Below are 23,467 nucleotides of genomic sequence, written 5' to 3'. Positions count from 1 at the left end.
AGTAAAAAAAAACACTCAATTCAGAAAATGGCCCCTAAGAGTGTTATATTCCGATCTTCCCCCAAGAATATTCCAGTTAATAGTAAGCGCACACATGGTGGACATCCTGTGTGTTTAATCAAATGATCACAGACTAAATAACAAAGCCTAGTTCTAGTTCTAGTAGGTATATCCAGCCCATGAAACCCTGACCCTTAACCCCAGATCAGGTGTCAGGTGTTAAAGCCAGCCTCGTCATAGTGGGCGTGGCCCAGCCCGTACGTAGGCGGATATCTCGTTACCATGGTAACGACACAGTCGCAGCTCGTCTGCGGTTAGCTAGTGAATAAACTGCGCTAAAGTGGCCTGCTTTTCGTTTATTAACCACGGAGCTAGAGCGCTTACTTCCGGACCGTTAAGGTAATCCCGATGTATAATGATGGATGATATCCCCTGCGCCAGCGTTTAAGGTTATCCCTTTAGCAGAGGAGGTAACGTTAGCGGCTAGAGCTAAAAAGGTACATAGCGTATAGCTTGACTGATGCAGTAGTGCTTCCGTTTTGTTTTCTTTCAAAATAAAACCCCTGTTTTGTTGCTGAAGAGCGCATTGGTCTATGTCTTGAAACGGTGTTAAAAATTGAAACTACTTGTTGGAATTATACATCTATGGGATCTTCATGCTAATATTTTATCTGTTACACATAAGATGAGATTTCATTAACGCTGTTCAAATTCCTTACATAAGTTACATATGTGGTTTTTCTAAGTTGAATGATTGTTGTCATTAATTAACACCTCAGAGATAATTTTTTTTATATATACGTATGTGTATATATGTGCATAGTTTATAATAAAAAATAAAAAAAACATTCCCTTTTGTGATTTTGAAGGTGCATCCCTGACACCGGAAGTCAGAAGGCAAGAAACAGCGATAACTTATGTAATCTTTAGCCATGTTTCTATCAAGAGTTAACTAATTGTCAGTGTTTTAACATTTTGCGCGAATCACTGTTGCTAGGCAGCAGTGTCTTTACGTGGAGATAAGCTTAAACCGACGCATTAATCGATATCACTTATTAGCCGAGTAACGTTATCCCCGTCCGTTAGCAAACAGTAGCCTTTAGCTTTAGCCTCGACGTTTGATGGTGTAGTTGTGGTTTCTGTCGTGTTCAGCAGGTTCTGAGGAAGTTAGGATGTCCAGTGATCTCGCTGGCGTGTGGGAGGTGGCACTGAGTGATGGGGTCCACAGAATAGAGTTTGAACATGGCACAACTACTGGAAAGAGGGTCATCTACGTCGATGGAAAGGTATGGATACTCACAGTTTCTCATTACAAGGTTCCGTTTTTATTAGCGGTTGTTAATTACTGGCTTCACGCCATGCCACAGGAGATACTGAGGCGGGACTGGATGTTCAAACTCGTCGGGAAGGAGGCGTTCAATGTGGGCAAGTCTGACACCAAAGCGACCATCAACATTGATGCAGTCAGTGGTTTTGCTTATGAGTACACCCTGGAGATCAACGGGAAGAGCTTGAAGAAGTACATGGAGAACAGATCAAAGGTCACCAGCACCTGGGTACTCAACTTGGATGGCATTGACTGCAGGGTGGTCCTGGGTGAGTTCCTCTGTTTGCATATGATTCACCTACTGTCCTGATCATTGTGTTATTGTGACATCTGATTATTACAATGTCTTTTTTTTTTAACCAGCGCAGCCATATTTCAATACTTGGCTCTACTGAGCATTGCTGCAAGAGAATCGGCCTGTAAAAGTAAATCCACCTTAAAATGTTATGAGTATTTGAGTGTCATTCATATAATCAGTCAGGGTAGATGTTGGATTGTTATTAAGCATCGTGTGATTTCTGCCCCTTCAGAACTACCCACTAATATTATGTCAGAGCTGAGGCTAAGCTCTTTAACTGCTTTAAGCCCCATGCCATCTTCAGTCACCTCTGTCATCTGGACAAGTTAATCCTTCTTATAATTACACTGCTTACAGTTGATCAGGCGGCAAACCACCTGAAGCATGTACAGCACATACTGTACATTAGTGTGCAGTAATGATCTATAAATCTGAGCAGCAACTCATTCAAATTAACCTTTCAGCTGTGTACAAATAACATCTAACCTCCAGAAGCTGAAGAAAATACATCTTAAGTCGTCAAAATTAAAGTCCAAGATAAAATATATATATATATATAAAATAAAATAAAAACAGCCACACAGACAAAAATATACAACTACACATTTCAGTTTTTACATACATTCATACATATAAGATTTACTCCATAAATTAGGGTTACAAATACTGTGCCTTTAAATACAATGGCTTTTTTTAAAAGCATCTTCCATGTAATCAAATTTAATTTGGGGATCTACATCAGTGGTTCCCAACCTTTTCCAACTCGTGGCCCACTTGTAAATCTCAAAAATGTTTGTGGCCCACATCCCACTCCTTAACATTATGGAGGCCAGATAACTCACATTCTCAAAACACTTTTTATTTTAATGATAACGATCGAACATTCAGGACTGAACTGAAAGCAGATCAATTTTTCAATCAATTTTTTAGTTGTTAAAGATTATATCATTTTAAAACATTTTAAAATATTATATATATATATATATATATTAATAAGTATACTGTTTTGCTAACGATTTGCCCACTTGCAATACCTTTGCGGCCACTGATATACACAAATAAAAATGTGTCAATAATTCAATAATAACTTTTCAGGGAAATCCACATCAATACATTTGGTTGTTCTTAGAATGTCACAAAAAGTCTGTATGGGTGCAAATTAGGGTCAACAAGATTTTTGATCTGGTTTGCAGTTGCAGAACAGAAACCACTCAGAGCATTTCTCTTTTGCTTGCTGTTCTAGGGAACCAAAGTATGATTAGACAAACTCGAATATTCTCACAACATCTAACAATATTAGAAACAAACAACAAATCAAAGCAAGCTGCACACATACTACAACTTGTTAAGCACCTGTTTACTGGCAGTCACGTGATATATTTCCGTGGATGTTTCACTGAATCTGTGTGTATCCTCTCTAGAGAAAGACACTATGGATGTTTGGTGTAATGGACAAAAGATTGAAACTGCAGTAAGTAAGATACCAGTTACTTTTTCATGTTTATATATTGATTTGTTATTTAGTAAATGGGTACACCACTGAATTTAAGAAGCTGCTCTGTAAATCAAAATCAACAATTATAAATATCTGTCTCCTAAAGTTAGAAACCAAAGCAGTATGGTTGGTCCACAACAGATATTTCTACCAAACAATAAATCCTTTATGCGTAAAAAGCCTCAAACACCTTGTGGTTCTGCAGTTGTCTGCATTTAGAGCAGCTTCAGAGCTGCCAACAAGGAAATAAATGTTCACTTTCTTTGTCTACACTTGTGCCTGTCTTGCGCCTGCAGGGGGAGTTTGTGGATGATGGCACAGAGACACATTTCACACTTGGAGACCACAACTGCTGTGTGAAGGCAGTGAGCAGCGGGAAGAGACGAGACGGGATCATTCACACGCTGCTCGTGGACGGCACAGAGATAGCTGAATGCACAGAGTGACTGTGTACGTGTGTTTACATTTGTATGGAAGCTGGAGGTCTGGTATGTATGTGTGACTCTTAGTGTCTGTAAAAATAAGAGAGGGTGTGGAGTTGAGGAATGTCATTTAAAGGTGTTGGAGTCAGGGACCAATTGACATTACTATTGTTCTGTTATGTTTTGAAGGCCATTCTGTGGAGGGTATATTAGCCATATTGGTAAAGGCTGTGACCAATTTTGTGACAGGACATGACCTACTGTTTTAGAAGAGAAGTTACAGCCACATTTTTTTAATCACAAAAAGGGATTTACTGTCTCAAAATGTCACCTCACAATGAAAAACTTTCTTGAGTTGTAAATTGGTACTTTATATTGATATAAATACTGTTAATTTCTGTAAGATTTTCTATAGTGGAGGCCTGATGTGCCATATTTATCTCATTCAACCTGGCTCAGTTTGCCCTCCAGTCATTAACATGAACAGCAGATGTTCTGTTACACATGTACTGTACCTGATGTTGGAGAACGCAGCCACCCACTTGACAAATAACCTGAACCAGTAAACCCCAGGCTCAGCCTGTTCTCCCTGTGCTTAATGCTCATTTTCTTGTATTTTTCAACATTGTGCAGTAGGAAGATTAAAAACAACATTATTCATTGAATGTAGCATCATTCCAATGTGCACTGCTCTGGAGTGATCTTTGCTGATGTGTTAAATGGACTTTCTTTGATTAGTTCAGCTAAGTGAATTTACAATAATGTGTTATTAGCTTTGCTAATAGCTGACTGCTGTAGATTTGTCATAACATACTTGGGTTCATTGTCTGCATTTTAATGATTGCAACAGTTTCACAGACAATCAATCAGATGCCATCACTTGCTGATACTTTGGAGACTCCCTCTTGTCCTTAGAGATGTGTGGAATTCTGTTGTGCTGTCAATCGTCTCTTTATTATGTGAAGGCCAGATGTTGTAGTTGGACAGAATTTAAGCTCAGTGGGTTTTTTTTTAATAAAGTCATGGTTACAAATTAAGGATGGCAAAGTTCTGTAGTGTATCTGTAATGTTTGTTTACATATTGCAAAGAGAGGCATTCACTATTTATTGAGCACAGGTTAAAACACTTTCCTTAGTTTTGTTGTTTTGACCAAGAGTAATAATAATAATAATAATAATAATAATAATAATAATAATAATAATAATAATAATAATAATAATGATGATGATGATGATATTAAAAGCAAAGGTCCACTCAGTTGTCAGGGTCTCCATGACAACTGAGTAATTTTCTGCTGATGACTGTGAGATGCAGCTCAAAGCTACAGTAAAAGCTACCAAATGGACCTTAAGGTAAGAACAGTTGTGTCACCTTATCATTAATATGAGATTTCGTTTTATGTCTTTTATATGTCCTGTATAAAAGCATTATGTTTATACATTTACTTGATTTTGTTTACTGTTACACTACATGTTCGTACAATGTAAATTCTATTTAATTTCAATAAAACTGTGTGGCTGATCAGGTTTTGTTGATGATCCTTAAATTTAAATATAAATTTAATATTCTCTTAAGTGGTGTCCTGACTTACAATAAGGTGTGAAAACAAACCATCTAGATACCTCAAAAAAAAAAAAAAAAAAAAAAATAGACAGTGAATCAAAATTGTTTACATTGTTTAATCAACATCTGCACACTGTATCTGCCTTTCATCATGAATTGGACATTCATTGTCATAATCATTTTACAATCAGGTTATGATTCTGTACTTGTAGTAGGACTGTAATGTATGTCCTTCACCATCAGCCAAAGCTTTTCACCTGTCACATGAAGGTTTATATTATAGTCCCCCCATAATCAGTTTTATGTATATAATCATTAGTAGCATGTGCTGCTTTAATGATGTTTGATAAATGGTATTATGTCACGAAACAAATAAATGTAAGAAGTATATTTTTGCAAGAAGACAGTGCATTTTTAAATCTGAAACTTTGTTTGATATACAAATGATTGTGTTACTTCAAGTAATACAACTGCTGCTATTTAGAATGTGATAATCACTGAAAATATAACAAACTTGAACCAAACACTCAAAACCTTTTTAAGCTGCAGTTACGCAATGTTCAACATCAAGAAAAACAAAGCTGACATCTGTGATTCCTCTGTATTAATGCGATACTGGCCTTACTGTATCACCCTACAGGTGATAATGTATCTGGGCAGAGCTTGATAACTACTAAATATGACGGAGATATCAGGTCCTCCACTCACACTGTCATACATAATTTTGGGGTCTGTCCCCACGGCAGGTGGCAGAATGAGACCTGGTTTACCAGAGGTGGAGTTTCCTGTCAGCACCTCAGCCTCCACAAGGTACAGATACTCCTCGTTTTGTTCCTTCCACACTTCCATGGCCTTCTGCAATGTGCTGAAGTAGATGCCCTCTCCATATGCTGGGTCTATACACAGAGGAACATGCAGAAGAAAAATAATTGAATTGTGCTTCAGTCTTTTTTCTATCCGTTCTTCTCCAATCAGAAGACCCTACAAATGATCATACAAAGAATTAGGTTACATTATCAAATGAACCATACCTGTAGGTGGAGCATACTCTCTCTGGAATCCAATACGGCCAACCATACCACAGAACTGTGCAGGTATGCGCTGAAACATTCTTCGAGAGTTGGGATCCTGCAGCTGTTTTTTCTTGAGATTAAACAGTGTCTCCAGTGTAGGATTCTGAACTGTTTCCAACTACACAGAATAAAATCATCATTAGTCAAGCAGTGGTGAAAAATAGGACACTTGCAGCAAAAAGTTACACATACTGTACCTTTGACATCCACAGCCCCTTCTTTTGGAGTTCAGAAAATCTGTTTGAGAATTTAGAGCTTTGGGAATCAACTGTCTTTCTTTCAAAGGACACATTTTCCATTGACATCATGAACATGGCATCCTCTTCCTCTTTGACAAATTCCCCCTGTGTGTTGCAGAGCAACGCCTCCACCTGCAACCCAGCTACCACAACATCTTCATAATCCCCGCTTACAGTTATTTCTGCATGGCCATTCTTGAAAGACTCATCAATACAAACGTCTTTGGTCAGACGGGACAGCTGGGCAAATTCTTTCTTGCCGAAGTGCAGGATGAAGTTGTTACGGATAGTGACAGTGCCAGAGGATTTGAGAAGGCCACTGAGCCACCGTTCAGCCTCTCGGGATGCTTCATCAGAGGGACCTCTCAGGCTGATCTGTGGAGTGGGAGGTTTGCGTTCACGTAACTCTTCCTTGTGCCCCAAAGCTGACGGAGAAGACATAAAGACAACAATCACTGCCACAACTTAGGATTACCTTTACTATTATTATGAATAATTTCAGAAACAGGATTAGTCAAACATGCAGTTCAACTATGCAAATAATTTTACATTAGCTGCCCTGCATTAGCTTCATTGGTTTCTATGGCAACTCCTGCAATATTCCTTGTATTCTAATGTTTTTATACTTTCATGTTACTTGGAAAGAACTTCTGCAGAACCCCTACAGTACATTAGCCATACTATAGAAATGTCTTAATAACTTTATGGGGATACTCTAGTATTTAATGTTTTAGCCCACTATATAAAGACAACTTACAAGTTTCTAAAACTGGTTTCCATTCTTCTTTGTAGCCAACTTTTAAGATTGAGATATGCTTTAGATTGGTAAGCCATTCCAGTGAACATTTGTCTGCCTTTCTTTGTCAATGTTACTCTTTTTTCATTAATGGAAGTCATGCAATTGGAAACATGGGAGATTTGGACATACTCATTGTTGGTGTATTTAAGGACAATCCCAGATCTGGGATTTTAAAATCAGAGTACAAGGATAATGTACATGTAGTTGCTTCCTAAATCGAACACTTTGCTGATCAGCAGCTGATGACAGCAATGTTTCTTCAGGACTGCTGCTGCTCAGGAGGTCAAAGGTCAGTGGTTATAAAATAATCAGGGTAACGAATTTCCCGTCTCGCCATTATATTATCAGTACAATGCCTCCAATAGCACTAAGCATTCCATCACCATGAACTCCCCATCAAAATGCTTGCATTAGCCCTTTAATGCAAGTACTTTGATGGGAAGTTGATAGTGGAGTTGAACCTTTGTGTGCATTTAATATAAATGGAAATTTTGTGTTGTTACCCTCTGTGAAGCTGGGATGAGATGCTTTTTGCTTGAGAATTCTCATTTCTTCCTCAAAAGCCTGCAAAGAAAAGGTCATTAATATAATTCTTCTTTTCCACGAAGATACAAACTTTCTTCTTCAGCAGGTGCATGTATGTTGTAATGACATTCAATTACAATACTACTGATTTCAAATTTAATAACTGTAACGTGAGCGAGATCAAAGAAACTTAATAGAAAGTGTCACCTTTAAAGTCACTCGTTAGTACATGTTCTTTTCACTGAGTGTCAACATTATTCTTCTGCCCCTGTTTTTGTTCTTTAGCGTATTGGTTTTTATATCTAACTATTTAAGTTGTCTTTCTATTATGATTACTGTAAAGGTATCTTTATTTTAGCCACCCGTGGCTTGTGTGGTAATATTAGTCTAATTTCATGACAGTATTTGTGCAATACAACCTGAAATGTGTCATTGTCATGGGGAAATATGACAAAATGAACTTCCATCATAGTTGGGTACTTCTGTGCGAAGTCAGCCACGGCATGTGACATGATCTGGGCAGCTTCTTTTTTAGTGAACTTGAGGAGCCCAGTGCCGATGGCGGGAAAGGCAATTGATTTGTGTTTATTTGTAGCTGCCGTCCATAAGCATTCCAATACTGATTCGAAAAGGATCTGTAATGAATGAATGAGCAGACAGAGACATAGACAAATACAAGCTCTTATTATAGTCCAACCATAACAGTTTATATATGGTACATTACAATTTTCTTTGTCAACATGTATTATAGTCTTTCTTTGTCACTATATTCTGTGCAATGAGCTGTGTTTAATGCCACTTAAAATATGTGCTCTCTTGATATAATTAAGAAAAAATCAAACTAACTTAGTCTTGCAAACTGGGATACAATATATTTTTTTAGATGTGACAAATTTAATATAAATTACATCATTTACACATTTAGATATATCAAATAATGAATATGATACGTTACCATTCAATATTTCTCACATGCCCTAATCAGGCTTAAATTCATAATGTACCTTTTGCGCTTCCATGTGTCCTTTTTCAGTGCAAAAAGTGTGGAACACTTCTTTACATGGCAGGGAGTAGCCTTTAGTGACGATGATCTTTCCTTTAGGTTTGGCTTCACGAATCTCCTTTTGTATTCCATAACCAGCTTTCTTCAACAAAGCGCTGGAGATTTGACCATTTTTCAAGTCTCGGTCTAATGATGCAGTGTTTACGATGACATCTGTCTGAGAAGATAAAAAAGTCCTGAAAATCAATAAATATAGAAAAATACCCTGTTGGACATCAATACACAAAAATACAAGTAGCAATTAGCACTAAAACACATGAATGCATAGTACACATAGTACATATTCCACTTAATGATGAGGAAACATTGCAGATTCTTACCTGCTGTTCCTCAATATGACCCCACTTCAGTGTCACACGGACCTCTCCCATCTGAACAGTAGGTCCTGAGGTTTTGCCAGCTGCTGCCTGGCTGTACATCATGGGCTTGCGGGAGGCTAGTGTCTGATGGCAGGCCCTCTCCATTTCCCGAACCGAAGGCTCATCGTTGTTCACAAGGAAGATCTCTTCAGGACGATGTCTACCAAAGGAAGGGCCGTCATAGTATTCTTTCACAGTTGACACTATGACATCTGCACATAGTGGCAGAGGGAAGTGGAACAGTCCCGAGCTTATAGCAGGAATGGCAACAGTCTTCAGATGGTTTTCCTTAACTCTGTCAAGAATGCTCCTGATGGCTTTCCTCAACAGTGGTTTAGCCTGTGAAACTTCAGGGCCAGAGGGTTGCGTTTGTAGTTCTGGACCCACAGCATGAATTATCTTGTTGTACGGTAGTAACCCAGCATTAGTGACAATAGCTTCTCCTGTTTGCAGGGGTCCATGCCGTTTGATGTAATCTTCACTCTCTCTTTTGATTTGAGAGCCACCTGCATGGGACAGAGCTGCAGCAAGGCCGCCACAATGCTGAAGATTGACATTCGCAGCATTTACAACAGCTTCCGCCCGGAAAGCAGTGAGATCAGCCCTCCACACAGAAATCTTCAGACCTGACGGCAGCTTAGCTTCAAACCTTTTCTCTTGGACAATGGTTGGCCTTTTCTGCTGTGCAGGCAGATCTTCTTCAAAATCCACACCCTCGATGATGGCTACACATTCAAATTTGCTTTGAAGGATCTCACTCAGAGCAGGTCCACATCTCCTCACAACGTTAACTGAAGGCCCATGAAGAGGAAAATGTAATTCGGCCATGGCTCCTAAACAGAGCCAAGGAAAAAATTGGTGTCAGTGAATTATACAACACTCGTGTCTGGTTAATATATCTGACACTCAGTGTTATCACACCTTAAACATCATGAATACACCTGTTGAGTTTCAAAGTGGATCAAGACAAGAAAAACAAACGACTGACTGACTTCACCTTTACATGCTCTAAAAACACTTGGATCTGAATATGATAGCCAACAATTCAACAGTAACTGCATGTGAAGCACTAATTGGAAATGGGATTATTATTATTATTATGGCATTTTTGTCAAATACAAGTTCACACAAACAGTCACTTTATCTTTTGTCTTTTAATGATATTTCACCCTGTTCAAAAACATTTAATACACTGTTTTAATTTCAAACTGCTGGTAGTGTCATCAGGTCTGAGATATCCTTTTATTGCATTATTGCACTGAAAAGAAACTTAACCTACAGGTGACGCTACAGTAAATGTTCATTCTCTATTTAAATGCTGTTTCCTTTCACTCCAGCAGAGGGAAACACAGACCACTAATGTGCAAGAAGGCTGTTGCACCTTTTGGTAGAAATGTATTGTTTGGAAATTGTTCAGAGAGAAAACAAAACTGTTTTCAATATGTTTTATAAGCTATAAGTTTGCATTGGTGCATTCATATTTCGACATTTTTATGCAGGCTATAATTTAACATCTCATTTCTGACAAATATCCAGTGGAAATTGTGTCCGTCTGCTTCACTGTTTCTAAGTTTCAACCTGACGCACCGAGTTCACGATCCGACGAAACAAAGGGATGCGTCGTTTCATTGTAACGTCAAGGTTTAGCATATTTCCACGATGATCTCCATTCCGACAAAGCATATTATTAACTTTAAAGAAGGAATATTGGCTGTAATGCTCAGATACTCACCTGTTTGCGTCTGGAAAGTCCCGAGAGAAAAGGAGAAAGCGAAAGAGAGAGAGAGGGCGCGGACTTACCAGACTATCTCCCGGGATGTTTGCCAAGTTTTGCACAGGTTTAACTTTATGGTTTTTTTTTTTTTTTCCAAATGGCCAATAATTATATCTGTGTCCTGTCTTTTAGTTACAGCCCATTTTGCGTCGGCGCTTTGAGGCTGTTCCCTCGACAGCAGCGTCGGAAACAAAGTCGCCACCGTTTCATTTCCCGAGAAACAAAAGTGAAAGTGAGGCAGAGGCGGACGGGCGGGCAGTCATGGCCGACGCGTACTCCTATCCTCTGCTCGTCGAGCTCGAAGACAACAACACACCGAGGTTAAGAATTAAGTTAGTCAAATACTTTCAGAGTAAGAAATCAAACGGCGGCGACTGTGAAGTTGACTATGAAAATGGCAGCAGAACAGCGGTGCTGCGCTTCCGCAAGAAGAAGGGTAAGTCCCATAAACCCGCCCTGCACTTTGTCATTACACAAGAAAAAGTAATATTACCTCCATTAATATCAGGTTACTTCTTTTCTGAGATTGCTTTAATGTTGTTGTTTTTACTGTCTCACAGACCAGCAGAATGTTTTGGGGAAAGAGGCGCATCAGATCGAGCTGAGTAAAGGCGTTTTGAAGATGACAGTGCGCGTCCTTCCGGATGAGGAAACAGCTCAGGTAAGGAGGCTGTCAGCAAGTGTGGTGTGTGTTCTGTCCCTGTGTGCTTAAACAGACTATTTATAAAGACCCCACCTGATGTCGGGCCTGTATATGGCCTGTATGAGGGGCTCAGAGAGCAAGACAAAAACTCAGTCATTTCTAAAACATTCACTTTATGTCTTAACCACAAATGAAGGAGCATAACTATTCCTCATTTGCAGTGGACCCTCCGTCCCCTCCTCCTATTCCAGGTTTTAGTTCTTGCGAGAGTAATCAAGCTGTATAAGAATAGAAAGGCTAGAGAGCTCCCCCTGTACAGCTTTTATCTCCCTGTCAGTCATGTGACTCATCATAAACCCAAGGTGGTGCTGTATACTGGGATTTCTCTTCTTATCACTTCCTGCTGTTTGGGTCTAAACCAGAGGTACAGAACACATTTCTGTGTCAGGTTGTTATTGACTCAGATACTGATTCCTTTTCAAACCAACTGACATTTAGGAGATTGTGCCAAGTGAAACTTGTTACACAAGATGCCACAGTAATCAGTAACCATGGCTAAAACACTTTTTATTCTGTTCAGGATGCTCCATCTGACAAACTCAACAAGAAGTGTAAGTACAATGGTTTTTTTTTTGTTTGTTAGTGATAAAATGTCAAGATTTACTTATACTTGCTGTGTAAATACTAACACACACACACACACACATGCTCAGGTTGCACTATGCAACATGAGAAGATGAAGGGAATTTGTGGTAGCTAATAATACAGATATACCATGAAGTTAAATTACTAATCTCCTAGTGTTGTTAAATATATCTGGATAGGTAGCACTATCCAAATATTTTTGTGCAATCATTTAAAAGTTTTTACACCAGAATGAGGTGAAAACATGAGGCCATTCCTCAAGTCATAGCCTGTATATCTTGGTCTGTCACTGTGTCCATTTTCTGTAGTCAAATATTATCTGCCTTTTTAAGTCAGTCTCGCTCTCGCCCAAGCCAAACTTTTGTATATTTTTCTGTTTTATTTTTATCATGTATTAGTACACTATTTAGTACAGATATCACACTTAAACTTGTTTTTGATGTAAGACAGACAGTCAAGCACTGAGAGTTCATTGTGGTGATTTGCGATTTGATTCATTTGGAAAATATCTTCTTTACTTTAAGACATCACTGTTTTAACAGCATCCTATTGGCAATATCCCTGCTGACTTTTCCTTTGCCGTCCGTGTTTGACTTTCAAACAGCTTGTTAATGTGCTGCTGTGAACCCATCAGAAAAGGCTCACTGTTTTTCAGCTTTATATTGTTTCTGATCACTTCACTGATAGATTCAGTTTTGAGAAACTTAACATTCTCCCACACTTCTTATACTGGCTCACACTGGCGTGGTCAGATTACTGCCTGACCCTTTCACACAAACACACTGCATATCAGAAAAGTTCATTTCAGTTTCAGTTCTCTCCTTCATGCTCTGTCTCTCTCACCCCTCTTTCTCAGTCTCCCTTTTCTTTTGTTTAATTATACTCTGTTTGGGTTAAGTTTCATATGAACTTTAATAACATGAAAATAAAGTACCACAGCCCTGTAGTGTCTGACTTGTTTTAAGTCACGATGATGATCGGTCTATATAAAATGGCTGGCGAGTCACTTCCTTTCTTTCTCCCAGTCAGTGTTAACAGGACACACACAGACTCCTACTAGTCAATAGGCTATAAAGACTTGCAAAATCTCAAGCGTTGTGCTTTAAGAAGTGCTGATAACTTTGCAGGCTTGGACAGGCTGTATCAGAAAATAATTTACAGGTTTATCTTAAATTTGTTACTGTCACGGTGCTTGAAACTGTCAAAACAGAGACGCAGGAGGAGCTGTAAAATGACTCTTACACTAACCTAAGCACCACTTTAAAATTTGCAAGTAAAAGACAATGAATTTATAACAATATTTTTTTCAGTTGTATAGAAATCTTTATGGCCTAAATAAATCCAACGTGCAAGAAACACTTGGAATGAACTTCCCACAAGCAGAGTTTTTATCCATGTTTGGTTGTTAATTAGGGTTTTTTTTCTAACAAAATTAATAAATGTGTGTTCAGTCACTTAACCTTTATGTCTCATGAACAGCAGCTGTTGAGGCGAACAACGAACAGTCAAGTGCTCCTGAACTCACACCTGAAGCTGAAGTTCAGGCAGAAGCAAAAGGCAGAGACGAGACTACAGCAGATGAAGAGCTGGGCTCCATCTCGGCTGTCTTAGGAAATCTTTCAGAGACGTTGAGCCAGGAGTTTTTGGAGATGCTGGTGGAGAACATTTTAAGGGATCTTGACTCTTCAGCCGGTTCCCAAGGGTTCACTTTGGAAGTCATTCCAGCCATTTCCTCCGCTGTGGTTACTTTCCGGAGTGGAAAAGGTACTCATTTAGTGTGCAGTTGTATGAGTGTGGGTAGTAATAGTTTCAAAAAGCACAACTTATACAGACGTTTTCCTTTCGCAAACAATCAAGGAGGTATCTGTATAATCTTCAGCATACCTGTGGTGATTTTTAGCATTTAGAAATAATGTAAAGAGTGAGGTAGCATATTTTTGACACTGCACACATCGATAGACAATTTACGGCACTTACTAACATGATCAGTGCAGTAAGACATAACACTTAACATAACACAACAGTTTTCTTGTGAACAAAGTTATGTTTAAATTCTGTGTTTTTCACCAAAATACATTGTATACTCTTCTTATGAATGTCTTGGCAAGGCTGATGTCTTTTAAACACAAAGAGCTGTGTATTGTTGGTGTTATTTTATAAAAGTCCAAACTACACTTAACTTTTTATTACTGTCTCACAGAAAACACTTACTTCGTGACAAGATGTCCTCAAAACAGGATGTTCACAAATAAGCGGTTATCAGTCCGGCCTCTTGAAGTCACAGAGCAAGTTGCAGTTGAAGACTTAGAGACTTTCAATGAAGATCTCCTACAAATGTACTTTGAAAAGGAAGGTGGGGATGTGGAAGATGTCATGCTTAATGAAGTGGAACAGTCTGCCATCATCACCTTTAAAGACCATAAAGGTAGTGCGGTTACAGTACATGTTAAATATTACTGTGTCAGTATATGTGTTTAATAAAATCAGAGATTACCTTCTTCATATGAATTATAGATAATTTGACAGTTCATGTTTTTTTTCCGTAGCTGTTCAGAAAATCATGAAGAAGAAGCATCACATCAAACAGAAAGAGATCAGAGTGTATCCCTTCTATAAATCTCTGGGAACTGCCCTCTATGGCAAAGACAAGCCTTCACTAAAACTCCCTGCTACTATTCTTGAACCCATTGACAATACTGTCTGGAGATACCTCAGACTCAGTCAATCAGCAGCAGAGACCATTCACAGTGACTTAGGTAAACACTTCTGTACCGTAAACCTTGACCAGTCTCCTGTTTGCTTGAGCCCCACATCTGCACTACTTAAGGAAAAGGATGCCAAAGCCATCATCAAAGAGTGGGGGGATACTGTGAAGTCAGCCTTTGCACAAGCTGTGTCAAAATTCAAATCCCTGAAATTTCAGCCAGACCCAGAGGTATGGGAAGAGTCTGAGAAGAACATCAGACAGATCCTACAGCATAAGGATGTGGCTGTTGTACCTGATAAAGCCGGTGGTGTCTTATCAGTGGTTGGCCCTATGGATGATGTCAACAGACTTGAGCAAACTCTTCGTGAAGTTGTCAACAAGATTGTCAAAAGGGTGCAGAGGGAGAAATTGAGTGTAACCCAAGTGATTAAGGTCTTACCATCGATTTTCCACATCCTGTGTCAAGATGGTCTTCAGGACAAGTTGCTACGTGTGTACCCAGAACTCAAAATGTCTTTCAGGAAAGACAGTCCAGATTTGACACTAACTGGCTTAAGTGATGAGATCGTGGCAGCAAACAAAGTTATATATAATGAGATATTTGCATTAAAACGGCAGACATTAGAAATGGATAGCTTTGTGATTGATTTGTTGAAGGGTGAAGATCAAGAGGAGCTTACAAATGCCCTCCTGACATCTAATGGAATAAATGCAGCATTTGAGATCAATGGGCAGAGGGTACAGCTCCTTGCTGTTTCAGATGGAGATCTGAAGGATGCTGAAGACCACCTGGGAAAGCTGCTAATGTCTCAGTACATTAATGTTGAAGACAGTAATGTCCTGCACAAGCCAGAGTGGCTGTCTCTGGTCAGTCAGTTAGAAAATGCCAACAGTAAGTCATGCCGGAGTCTTCAAATCCGCACCACAGGTCAGCAAGTCGTGGTGACTGGCCACAAGGATAGTGTCATAAAAGTTAGTAGTGAGCTTGACGACTTCTTAAAGAAGAATGCTAAAGTTGAAGAAATTCTTGTGGTCAAGCCCAATGCCATAGTTGAGTATGTTAAAAAACTTAAAACATCTTTTGTGGAGCAGGTGGTGGTATCTTACAATACTGAGGCCATCTGTCTAAGTGGTTGTAGAGTTGATGTTGCAAAGTGCAAGACCTTGTTCGAAGAGTTGGTCTCTTCTGTGTACTTTGAAAGTTTAAAAGTCTCCAAGCCTGGAGTCAAGAAGTTCTTCCAGGATAAAGAAACTATGTATATTTCATCACTGTTAAATGAAACTGGCTGCTTGGTCCAACTGGTTGATGAGACAAGAGGTGGACAGGGTGATTTTGACCAAGGACATGTACCAAAACCTGTGTATCAGCTTAAGACACCTGAAGGAGTGGAAATAGCTGTTTGCAAGGCAGATATGTGCAGTTACCCAGTGCATGCAGTTGTCAATGCTTCTAATCATGATTTGAAACATAGCGGAGGTCTTGCCCAAGCACTTTTGAAAGCTGCTGGCCGTCAGTTGCAGGATGAATGTGACAAAATAATAAGCTTGCGGGGACAGCTCAAGCCTGGAGATTGTGTCATAACTGATGCGGGGGGGAAGCTTTGTTGCAAAAAAGTCATCCATGCAGTGGGACCCGCGTTTGATCCAGCTAAATCCCAGAAGGCTCAGGCGCAGCTGAAAAAAGCTGTTAAGGGAAGCTTAGAACTAGCTGAAAAGCACGGCTGCCTCTCTGTGGCCCTGCCTGCCATCAGCAGAAGCCAAGGCTTTGCTCTTGATTTGTGTGCAATAACCATCATCAAAGCAGTAAAGGAGTACTGTGATGAGAAGTACGATGACAACACCCTGAAGAAGATCCATTTGGTGAACAATGATGACGCAGCTGTTCAGGCGATGGACGGAGCTGTCAGACTTGAGTTTGGAAATCATGGTGTGAGTCATTCTCAACAGACTCTCCCTACCAAACCCACCAAGTCTCTACTGAAACAGGCTGGATCTGACACCAATTGCTTGGGTCAAGTGAAGACTAAAGAGGGCTTGGAGATCATTCTTACCCAAGGTCAAATTCAGGATGCTACGGTAATTTTTGATTTTTTTATTATCTTTAACTGAGATTAAGAAATTAGTTTGAGTCAAACATTCCCGCAGAGGGACTACAAATGACTGGAGTATGTAGCATTAGTTGTCATTAATTAATAGCTCTGACTCTCTGTAAAGAAAGTTGTAAAAAGAAGAACATGCAACTGATAACATTCTCTTACCACATTCTTAGACGGACGTGACGGTGAATACTGTGTTTGAAGACCTTGCACTGAACAGAGGGGCAGTTTCAAATGCCATCTTGAGTGCAGCTGGACCCAAACTTCAGCAGTTGGTAAATGCAAAGAATGCCAGTGGAAACGCTGGTGAGATCATTGTTACTGACGGCTGTAACCTGAAGAGCAAACACGTCTTTCATGCAGTTGCGCCTCATTGGGACAAAGGACAAGGCACATCTGAAAAGGTAAATTGTTGTATCTATGAAAAGACAAAACACACCATAAGGAATATGGCTTTCAGCTGTTGTGTGCGTAGTTTGAGATCACATGATTATGTCCTAGTTGCAATGGCTAGTAAATCAATATCTTGCTCCTACATATTAAAAGCATTTATGCTTTACCGTACAGATCTTGAGTGCCATTTTCAAGGACTGCTTGGAGAAGGCAGAGGATAGTGGTCTGACTTCCATATCCTTCCCTGCCATTGGCACTGGAAACCTGGGATTCCCAAGAGACCGTGTGACCTCTTTGATCTTCAATGAAATTTCAGCGTTTAGCAGTAAGAAACAACCTAAGCACCTGAAGAAGGTTGTGATCATCCTTTACTCAGGAGATGCAAAGACTATCCAGGTAAAGAAACAAAAGAAACTTTGTAGAACTTTTGTGTTCAGAGTGCTTAACAAAAAAAATTACCAGGGAAATTAACTTAATGACAAATCAGTAATATCGACCAGTAATATCTCACCTCTGCAAAGAGGCAGTGTTGATTATGTCTTTATTATTATGATCATGTTTGTTTGTTTCATTTGCATATATACAACATATTCCTAATATTTGTAAGAGCTTTGAAGGAAGATATCTCTCTGATTCTGTCAATAGGTTTTTAGTGATGAATTTAAGAAGATGTTCCCCAGTGCCTCAGGTGGTCCAGTGTCCACGAGTTCCCCACAAACTCCGGGTAGGCAACATTTTTTTCAACATTGTTATGTGCAATTACAATATAATTCTGTATGTTGGATTAGCAGATGTTCCCAAAACAAATATATCATTATGGGGTGAAATGCTTTAAACAGTGCATTTAAATGAACAAAAAAATTAATAACCTGCTTGTAAATGATAGACTTTATAAAGTAAAGTAACTGAAAAATGCTTTGTGTGTTAACTTATCAAAAGACTTAAATGCCTCAGCAAATTATACTGTACTTTTGTTGATCAATCAGACCAATATTTTGTTATTTGACAAAAAAAGCTTTACCCAGTGGGTTGTAGCCCTGCTCTTAATCCTTTACTTGTGTCTGTTGCCACAAGGTCCCTTCTCTAAAGTTGTCTCCAGCTCAGGAATGTATGAGACCAAAATGGGAAGTGTGGCTATACAGGTGGTCACAGGAGACATAACCAAGGAGACCAGTGATGTCATTGTCAACTCCTCCAATGAAACATTCTCTCTTAAATCAGGTAAATGACAGGGAGAACTGGGATATTTCATTCATGCACAGTAGTTATAATCTAGTCTAGCTCCCTATTTTGATTTAAATATAATTATTTATATACTGTATATTGGATAATACTTTAAAAGTAACAACAAGGCGACATATTGGACACATGATATTTACAAATTTATACATTAAAAAAGTACTCCTCACATTCGTCATGCCATCAAATTACTTACGATTTACGATTTTGTATGATATATGATATTTATTATCTTTCCCTCTCCTAGGAGTATCCAAGGCTATTCTGGATGCAGCTGGTCAGGCTGTTGAAACAGAATGCCAAAACCTTGGTACGAAAACATTTACACTTTTATGCTTTTATGACACTATAACACAGCCTTGACATCAGCCACAGTATAACCATATTCTTGCTTCATCAATTATTAACCCATTTCTGTAGTGCACTTCATAACACATGGTTGGTTAGAAAAGAGGTGTGGCCTAAATCGGCAAAAACATGGTTGTAATGGTTGAAAATCATTCATATCCACTGTCAATACCTTTAGGTGCCCAGGCCAACACAGGCATGATATTGACTCAGCCAGGTAACCTACGGTGTAAGAAGATCCTCCACCTGGTTGGACAGACGGACCCAGTTAAAATCAATAAGGTTGTGAAAGATGCTATTCAGATGTGTGTGAGAAACTCATACACTTCTGTCTCATTCCCTGCTATTGGCACAGGTAAGATTTACGTCTTCACTTTTATCCTCAAGTCCATCTCAGTGAAGGGGTTGGTTTATATAAATAAAACTCAGAAATTCTATGTTTGAAATTTTAGAAGATAATTTGGGTTTGCAGTCAGTTGGGATTTAATTAGGTTTGTATTCAAAAATATTTTCTTTCTTATTTCATGCTACAGAAAAATTTGAAAGAAATGTTCATGCATAAATTTTATTGTTTCAGAAAGAATGGTCACAGTAAAGACTTCTTGTTTAGTGTGTGTTTTTACAAGTTTTTTACAGTGTACCTTTATTCTGATGGTGCTTTTCTGCCCTCCTGCAGATATGGATTATCACAAGAGTCTGTAATTTATGCTCTACCATTTTAGGTCAAGGCAATGTACAGGCAAGGCAGGTGGCAGATGCTATGTTGGACGCAGTAATTGATGTGTTCAGCCAGTATACTACTGCCCCCCTGAAGACAGTTCGGATAGTTATTTTCCAGCAACCAATGCTGAAAGAGTTCTACAACAGTATGCATCAAAGAGAAAGCACTGACCCTAAGGATAAACGCGGGTTCTGGGGAAACTTTGGCACCAAAATCAAATGTAAGTACAGAGAAGAGAATAATTTTGGTTTTCATATTCCTCAATTCGTAATCAGTTTTGAAAGTTAAATTCTAAGGCAGAGCTTGAAATGTGTTCTTTCAGCATTCTTTATTAGTGACACAGCCAGCAAGCCACAGAAAGAGGGAGATTTCGTCATCGAGGCTCTGAAAATAGACCCAGCTTGCTTCCATATCTGCGGTGACTCTCAGGCTGACGTAGACTCAGCCAAGAAGTGGATCAACGACCTGATCACCAGTGAGCAAGACATGGACTTGATTTCAGACTCTGCCATCCTTAGCCTCTCTGATGCAGACTATCAGCGCATTGCTGACATCCAGAAGACCATGGGTGTGAGCATAAGGACTGAAAGCAAGAAGAACAAAGCCACAATCAGCATTGAGGGACTCAGCAAGGATGTACTCAAAGCCAGCAAGGAGATCAACGGCATGCTGAAAAAGGCGAGAGAGGAGGAGGAGCTGAAGAAGAAAGTGGAGCTGACAGGCACAATGGCAGACTGGCAGTACCAAATGCAAGGACATCAGTTTCAGAGTTTTGATTCAATGACCAACTTCCATCTTGAGCAAGCATTTGAAAATGAGCAACCCAATGTAAAAGTTACAGTCCAGGGTCAAGACTACACCGTCACCATACCAAATGGACCGGCCACTGATAGCCAGGGACGCACTCTGCAGATAAAGAGAATTGACAAGCTGAAAGGTATTCCACTAGTGGATGGAGACTTGCCATTTGTTGAAGCTCTGCTTGTATTATAAAAACTAAATTGTTTATTTTGCCACTAGATGAAGATGTACCTGAGCACTGGGAAACTATGCCAGCCAACACTTTGTGTCATGCTGTTACCATCAAGGCTGGAACAGCAGAGTACACCGAAGTCCAGAATCTGTTCCTGGCCACATGCAGACGGACCATTATAAAGGTAGTCCACGATTAACATGCTCAGTATTTAGTGCATAATATTTTTTGTGCCGTTACTGCCACTGATTACAGTAGAAAGTATTTATGAAGTCATTTACTTGCTTCTCCTCCATGCAACCACTCAGCCACTTAATTCCTTTATTTCCCTTGTCTTAGATCGAGAGGATCCAGAACCCTGTACTGTGGAAGAGCCTCCAGATCAAGAGGCGTGAGATGGATCAGAGAAACGGTCATCAAAACAACGAGAGACGTCTCTTCCATGGCACCTGCCACACCACTGTGAATCACATCAACCATTACGGCTTCAACAGGAGTTATGCAGGAAAGAATGGTGAGAACACCTTAAAAAACAGGGAATTGCAGCTAGTATGACAAAGAGTAACTAAATAACTTTCTGCTGTTGTTTCATTTTCAGCTGCTTGTTATGGCAATGGAACATACTTTGCTGTTGATGCTAATTACTCTGCCAGTAACACCTACTCCAGGCCGAATCAAAACGGTGAGAAGTTCATGTATCTCTGCCGGGTGTTAACAGGGGATTACACTCGTGGACAGCAAAACATGATCGTACCACCTGCCAAGGGCCCCGTCTCCATCCATAAGTACGACAGCGTCGTGGACAATGTGACCAAACCCAGCATGTATGTTATTTTCCACGACAGCCAGGCTTGCCCTGAATATTTGATCACATTCAAGTGATGCACTAAGATCAAAACAAATGCCTTAACTTTTACACTGCCTTCCGAACTTAAATAACTATTTGCTTATTATCAGCTGATTAATGTAGGTGTTTTCCCATTTACTGAACAGATTTGGTTTAAGTGAACAATGACTGTAACATTATTACAGTTATTTGGTTTACGAGTAGTCAGTAATGATCACGTTGGTCAGGTATTAGTAATAAGATCCATATAGTGCCTTGAAATGATCTCTGTGAACATACCATGGTATGGTCATAAAGAAGAAATTCAACCATGAAAAGAAGGAGGGGTGGGTTGCTTTGCTAACACAAATCTTTCTGCCTGTATGTTTACTGCACTGGACATTGTGCACAGAGTTCAGAGGCTGATGGAAATTACCAGCTCTCCTCTGGGAAATCATGTGACAGTAAACGTTTGACTGTGTATCCTTGTGCAAATCTGGTTAGCAATCACTTTTGGTTTAGAATGGGAAAATTGAAAGTTAACTGCTGTTCCAATAAACAAGCCTTCAGAAATAAAAGTTAATAAAAGCCCACTATGTTGACTGTTTTCTTTATATTCGATTTAAAGTGAATTAATCAAGCTCTCTTTGTGTCCATTTTTTGTCTATTAGAGCAACATACATGTCAGTTCAATTTTTGTGGTCAATTTCCTCTAACAAATATTTCCATCCATATTCAGTGAGTACTCATTTCCTGCTATAATGTGATGCTACACTTGTTACAGTTTCCCCAGAGCTCAGAAGTGAGTCACCTCTGTAGATCATGAACATCTTCAGGCCCTTGCTTTGATTTTGAAGGGTTGAGATTCTTGAGCTTGACAGATAACAGGAGGACCACACCGACGTTTACTGACGTTTGATGTTCATCGATGTTTTGGGAAGACTGTTTCAGTTTCAGTATCTTTTATGTAGTTTGCACACACTGTACATAAAACACATAGAATATGACTCATGGTCATGGATTGAACACAGTAATTAGTTTTACTTGGATCAGCCACAGCATAACTTTGCTGTTAATACATTTTGATATCCCAGTAATATAATAAAGATGTATATGTGTGTTAAAGTACATATGTACATTTTACTGATATTGCTTAAATACTTTTGCTTGCAGGATTTACTGAATTGTTTTAATTATAGGATTTATTGAGTATCCAATTGAGCACTTTTATACTTTTTTCTTTTTCTTTTTATACTTAAATTAAAGAATGTCTCCCACCCCTGGGATATCTCTCCCTGTCAACTTATGTAACTTACAAATTGAAAGCCTACTTTCAAGTCTACTTTTCTAATGCATTTAAAATATAAAAAATCGTGGATATTAATATTTCAATTTTTTTTACATTCAGTTGTAACTTAGGCATACAGTCTGCAATGGCAATACAACAAATTTGAATATGAAAACAAAACTGAGGGAAAGAGTGCAAGGAAATCTTATAATAAACAGAGCAGCAAATGGGATAAACTGTTGAAGTTTTGTATCAACTTGCCAATGTCACAAGAACCAGTCACACAGCAGCCAGTGAATTTCAAACCTCGACAGGTTTTTTTTTCTTGCTTTTTTAAATGTTTCATTCACATCGCATGTACACAGCGACCACCAGACTGCAGACATGTTCGTCCTGTATGTGTGGAGGTGCTTCCCTCTTGTGGTCAAAGTCTGCAAACAGTGCAATCTAGGGGCCAAGTTCACCACATTAAACCCATCCTGTCATCTGCTGTTTCACAACACTAAAGCTGTTTGGTTTTTTTTAAACTTAAAATCACTCATAAGTTTTTAAAAAATGATTATATTTATTGGCCATAATTTGCACTTTTTTTCGATTTTTTATTTCATGGCTCCCAGAGTGCGGATTGAAATCACAATAAACCCAGTTTC

At 39.1% G+C, this 23,467-nt stretch overlaps 3 protein-coding genes across 8 annotated transcripts; 2 read left to right on the top strand and 1 right to left on the bottom strand.

Moving 5' to 3' along the window:
• Nucleotides 1-252: 252 nt before the first annotated feature.
• Nucleotides 253-5,065, top strand: faima (Fas apoptotic inhibitory molecule a). 3 transcript variants are annotated; one of them, XM_071488565.1, is made up of 5 exons: nt 253-399; nt 1,153-1,286; nt 1,368-1,596; nt 3,047-3,096; nt 3,417-5,065. In XM_071488565.1, the coding sequence occupies exons 2-5, from the start codon at nt 1,173-1,175 to the stop codon at nt 3,564-3,566; spliced, it is 543 nt and encodes a 180-aa protein (XP_071344666.1). In that variant the 5' UTR covers nt 253-399; nt 1,153-1,172; the 3' UTR covers nt 3,567-5,065. The 3 variants fall into 3 exon arrangements, with proteins under 3 accessions (XP_071344666.1, XP_071344829.1, XP_071344752.1); XM_071488728.1 differs by having other exon boundaries at nt 257-399; nt 1,156-1,286; XM_071488651.1 differs by lacking the exon at nt 253-399 and having other exon boundaries at nt 926-1,286.
• Nucleotides 5,066-5,208: 143 nt separating this feature from the next.
• On the bottom strand, nt 5,209-11,581 carry parp9 (poly(ADP-ribose) polymerase family member 9). Of its 3 annotated transcripts, none has more exons than XM_071488300.1 (8): nt 11,432-11,581; nt 9,126-9,997; nt 8,747-8,962; nt 8,162-8,377; nt 7,721-7,781; nt 6,377-6,843; nt 6,138-6,297; nt 5,209-6,002 (listed from the first exon to the last, which is right to left on the bottom strand). In XM_071488300.1, exons 2-8 carry the CDS (start codon nt 9,990-9,992, stop codon nt 5,728-5,730), a joined length of 2,262 nt encoding a protein of 753 aa, XP_071344401.1. In that variant the 5' UTR covers nt 9,993-9,997; nt 11,432-11,581; the 3' UTR covers nt 5,209-5,727. The 3 variants fall into 3 exon arrangements, with proteins under 3 accessions (XP_071344401.1, XP_071344322.1, XP_071344249.1); XM_071488221.1 differs by lacking the exon at nt 11,432-11,581 and adding an exon at nt 10,897-11,176; XM_071488148.1 differs by lacking the exon at nt 11,432-11,581 and adding an exon at nt 10,965-11,174.
• parp14rs1 (poly(ADP-ribose) polymerase family member 14-related sequence 1) lies at nt 11,200-22,122 on the top strand. Of its 2 annotated transcripts, none has more exons than XM_071488064.1 (17): nt 11,200-11,374; nt 11,499-11,599; nt 12,162-12,192; nt 13,709-13,990; nt 14,427-14,651; nt 14,773-17,009; nt 17,203-17,433; nt 17,597-17,818; nt 18,068-18,146; nt 18,497-18,643; nt 18,909-18,971; nt 19,188-19,364; nt 19,732-19,950; nt 20,053-20,667; nt 20,751-20,887; nt 21,043-21,217; nt 21,302-22,122. In XM_071488064.1, the coding sequence occupies exons 1-17, from the start codon at nt 11,200-11,202 to the stop codon at nt 21,583-21,585; spliced, it is 5,400 nt and encodes a 1,799-aa protein (XP_071344165.1). In that variant the 3' UTR covers nt 21,586-22,122. The 2 variants fall into 2 exon arrangements, with proteins under 2 accessions (XP_071344165.1, XP_071344113.1); XM_071488012.1 differs by having other exon boundaries at nt 13,706-13,990.
• Nucleotides 22,123-23,467: the final 1,345 nt, after the last annotated feature.

Source organism: Trachinotus anak, unplaced genomic scaffold (genome assembly GCF_046630095.1).
Source record: "Trachinotus anak isolate AG129_WGS33_773 ecotype Australia unplaced genomic scaffold, CSIRO_AGI_Tana_v1 ptg000001l, whole genome shotgun sequence".
Lineage (NCBI taxonomy): Eukaryota > Metazoa > Chordata > Actinopteri > Carangiformes > Carangidae > Trachinotus > Trachinotus anak.
The sequence above is the reverse complement of the archived record's forward strand: the minus strand, read 5'-3'. Positions and strand labels throughout refer to the sequence as shown.

What these genes read in the sequence shown, in the direction of transcription:
- faima (XM_071488565.1), top strand. Translation starts at nt 1,173, where the DNA reads ATGTCCAGTGATCTCGCTGGCGTGTGGGAGGTGGCACTGAGTGATGGG. An exon ending in TGACTGCAGGGTGGTCCTGG is followed by an intron (nt 1,597 to 3,046) that starts GTGAGTTCCTCT and finishes TATCCTCTCTAG; the next exon opens with AGAAAGACACTATGGATGTT. An exon ending in GACAAAAGATTGAAACTGCA is followed by an intron (nt 3,097 to 3,416) that starts GTAAGTAAGATA and finishes TTGCGCCTGCAG; the next exon opens with GGGGAGTTTGTGGATGATGG.
- parp14rs1 (XM_071488012.1), top strand. Translation starts at nt 11,200, where the DNA reads ATGGCCGACGCGTACTCCTATCCTCTGCTCGTCGAGCTCGAAGACAAC. An exon ending in GCAGACGGACCATTATAAAG is followed by an intron (nt 20,888 to 21,042) that starts GTAGTCCACGAT and finishes CCCTTGTCTTAG; the next exon opens with ATCGAGAGGATCCAGAACCC. An exon ending in GAGTTATGCAGGAAAGAATG is followed by an intron (nt 21,218 to 21,301) that starts GTGAGAACACCT and finishes TTTCATTTTCAG; the next exon opens with CTGCTTGTTATGGCAATGGA.
- parp9 (XM_071488300.1), bottom strand. Translation starts at nt 9,992, where the DNA reads ATGGCCGAATTACATTTTCCTCTTCATGGGCCTTCAGTTAACGTTGTG. An exon ending in AGGGGCTGTGGATGTCAAAG is followed by an intron (nt 6,298 to 6,376) that starts GTACAGTATGTG and finishes TATTCTGTGTAG; the next exon opens with TTGGAAACAGTTCAGAATCC. An exon ending in AGAGTATGCTCCACCTACAG is followed by an intron (nt 6,003 to 6,137) that starts GTATGGTTCATT and finishes CTCTGTGTATAG; the next exon opens with ACCCAGCATATGGAGAGGGC.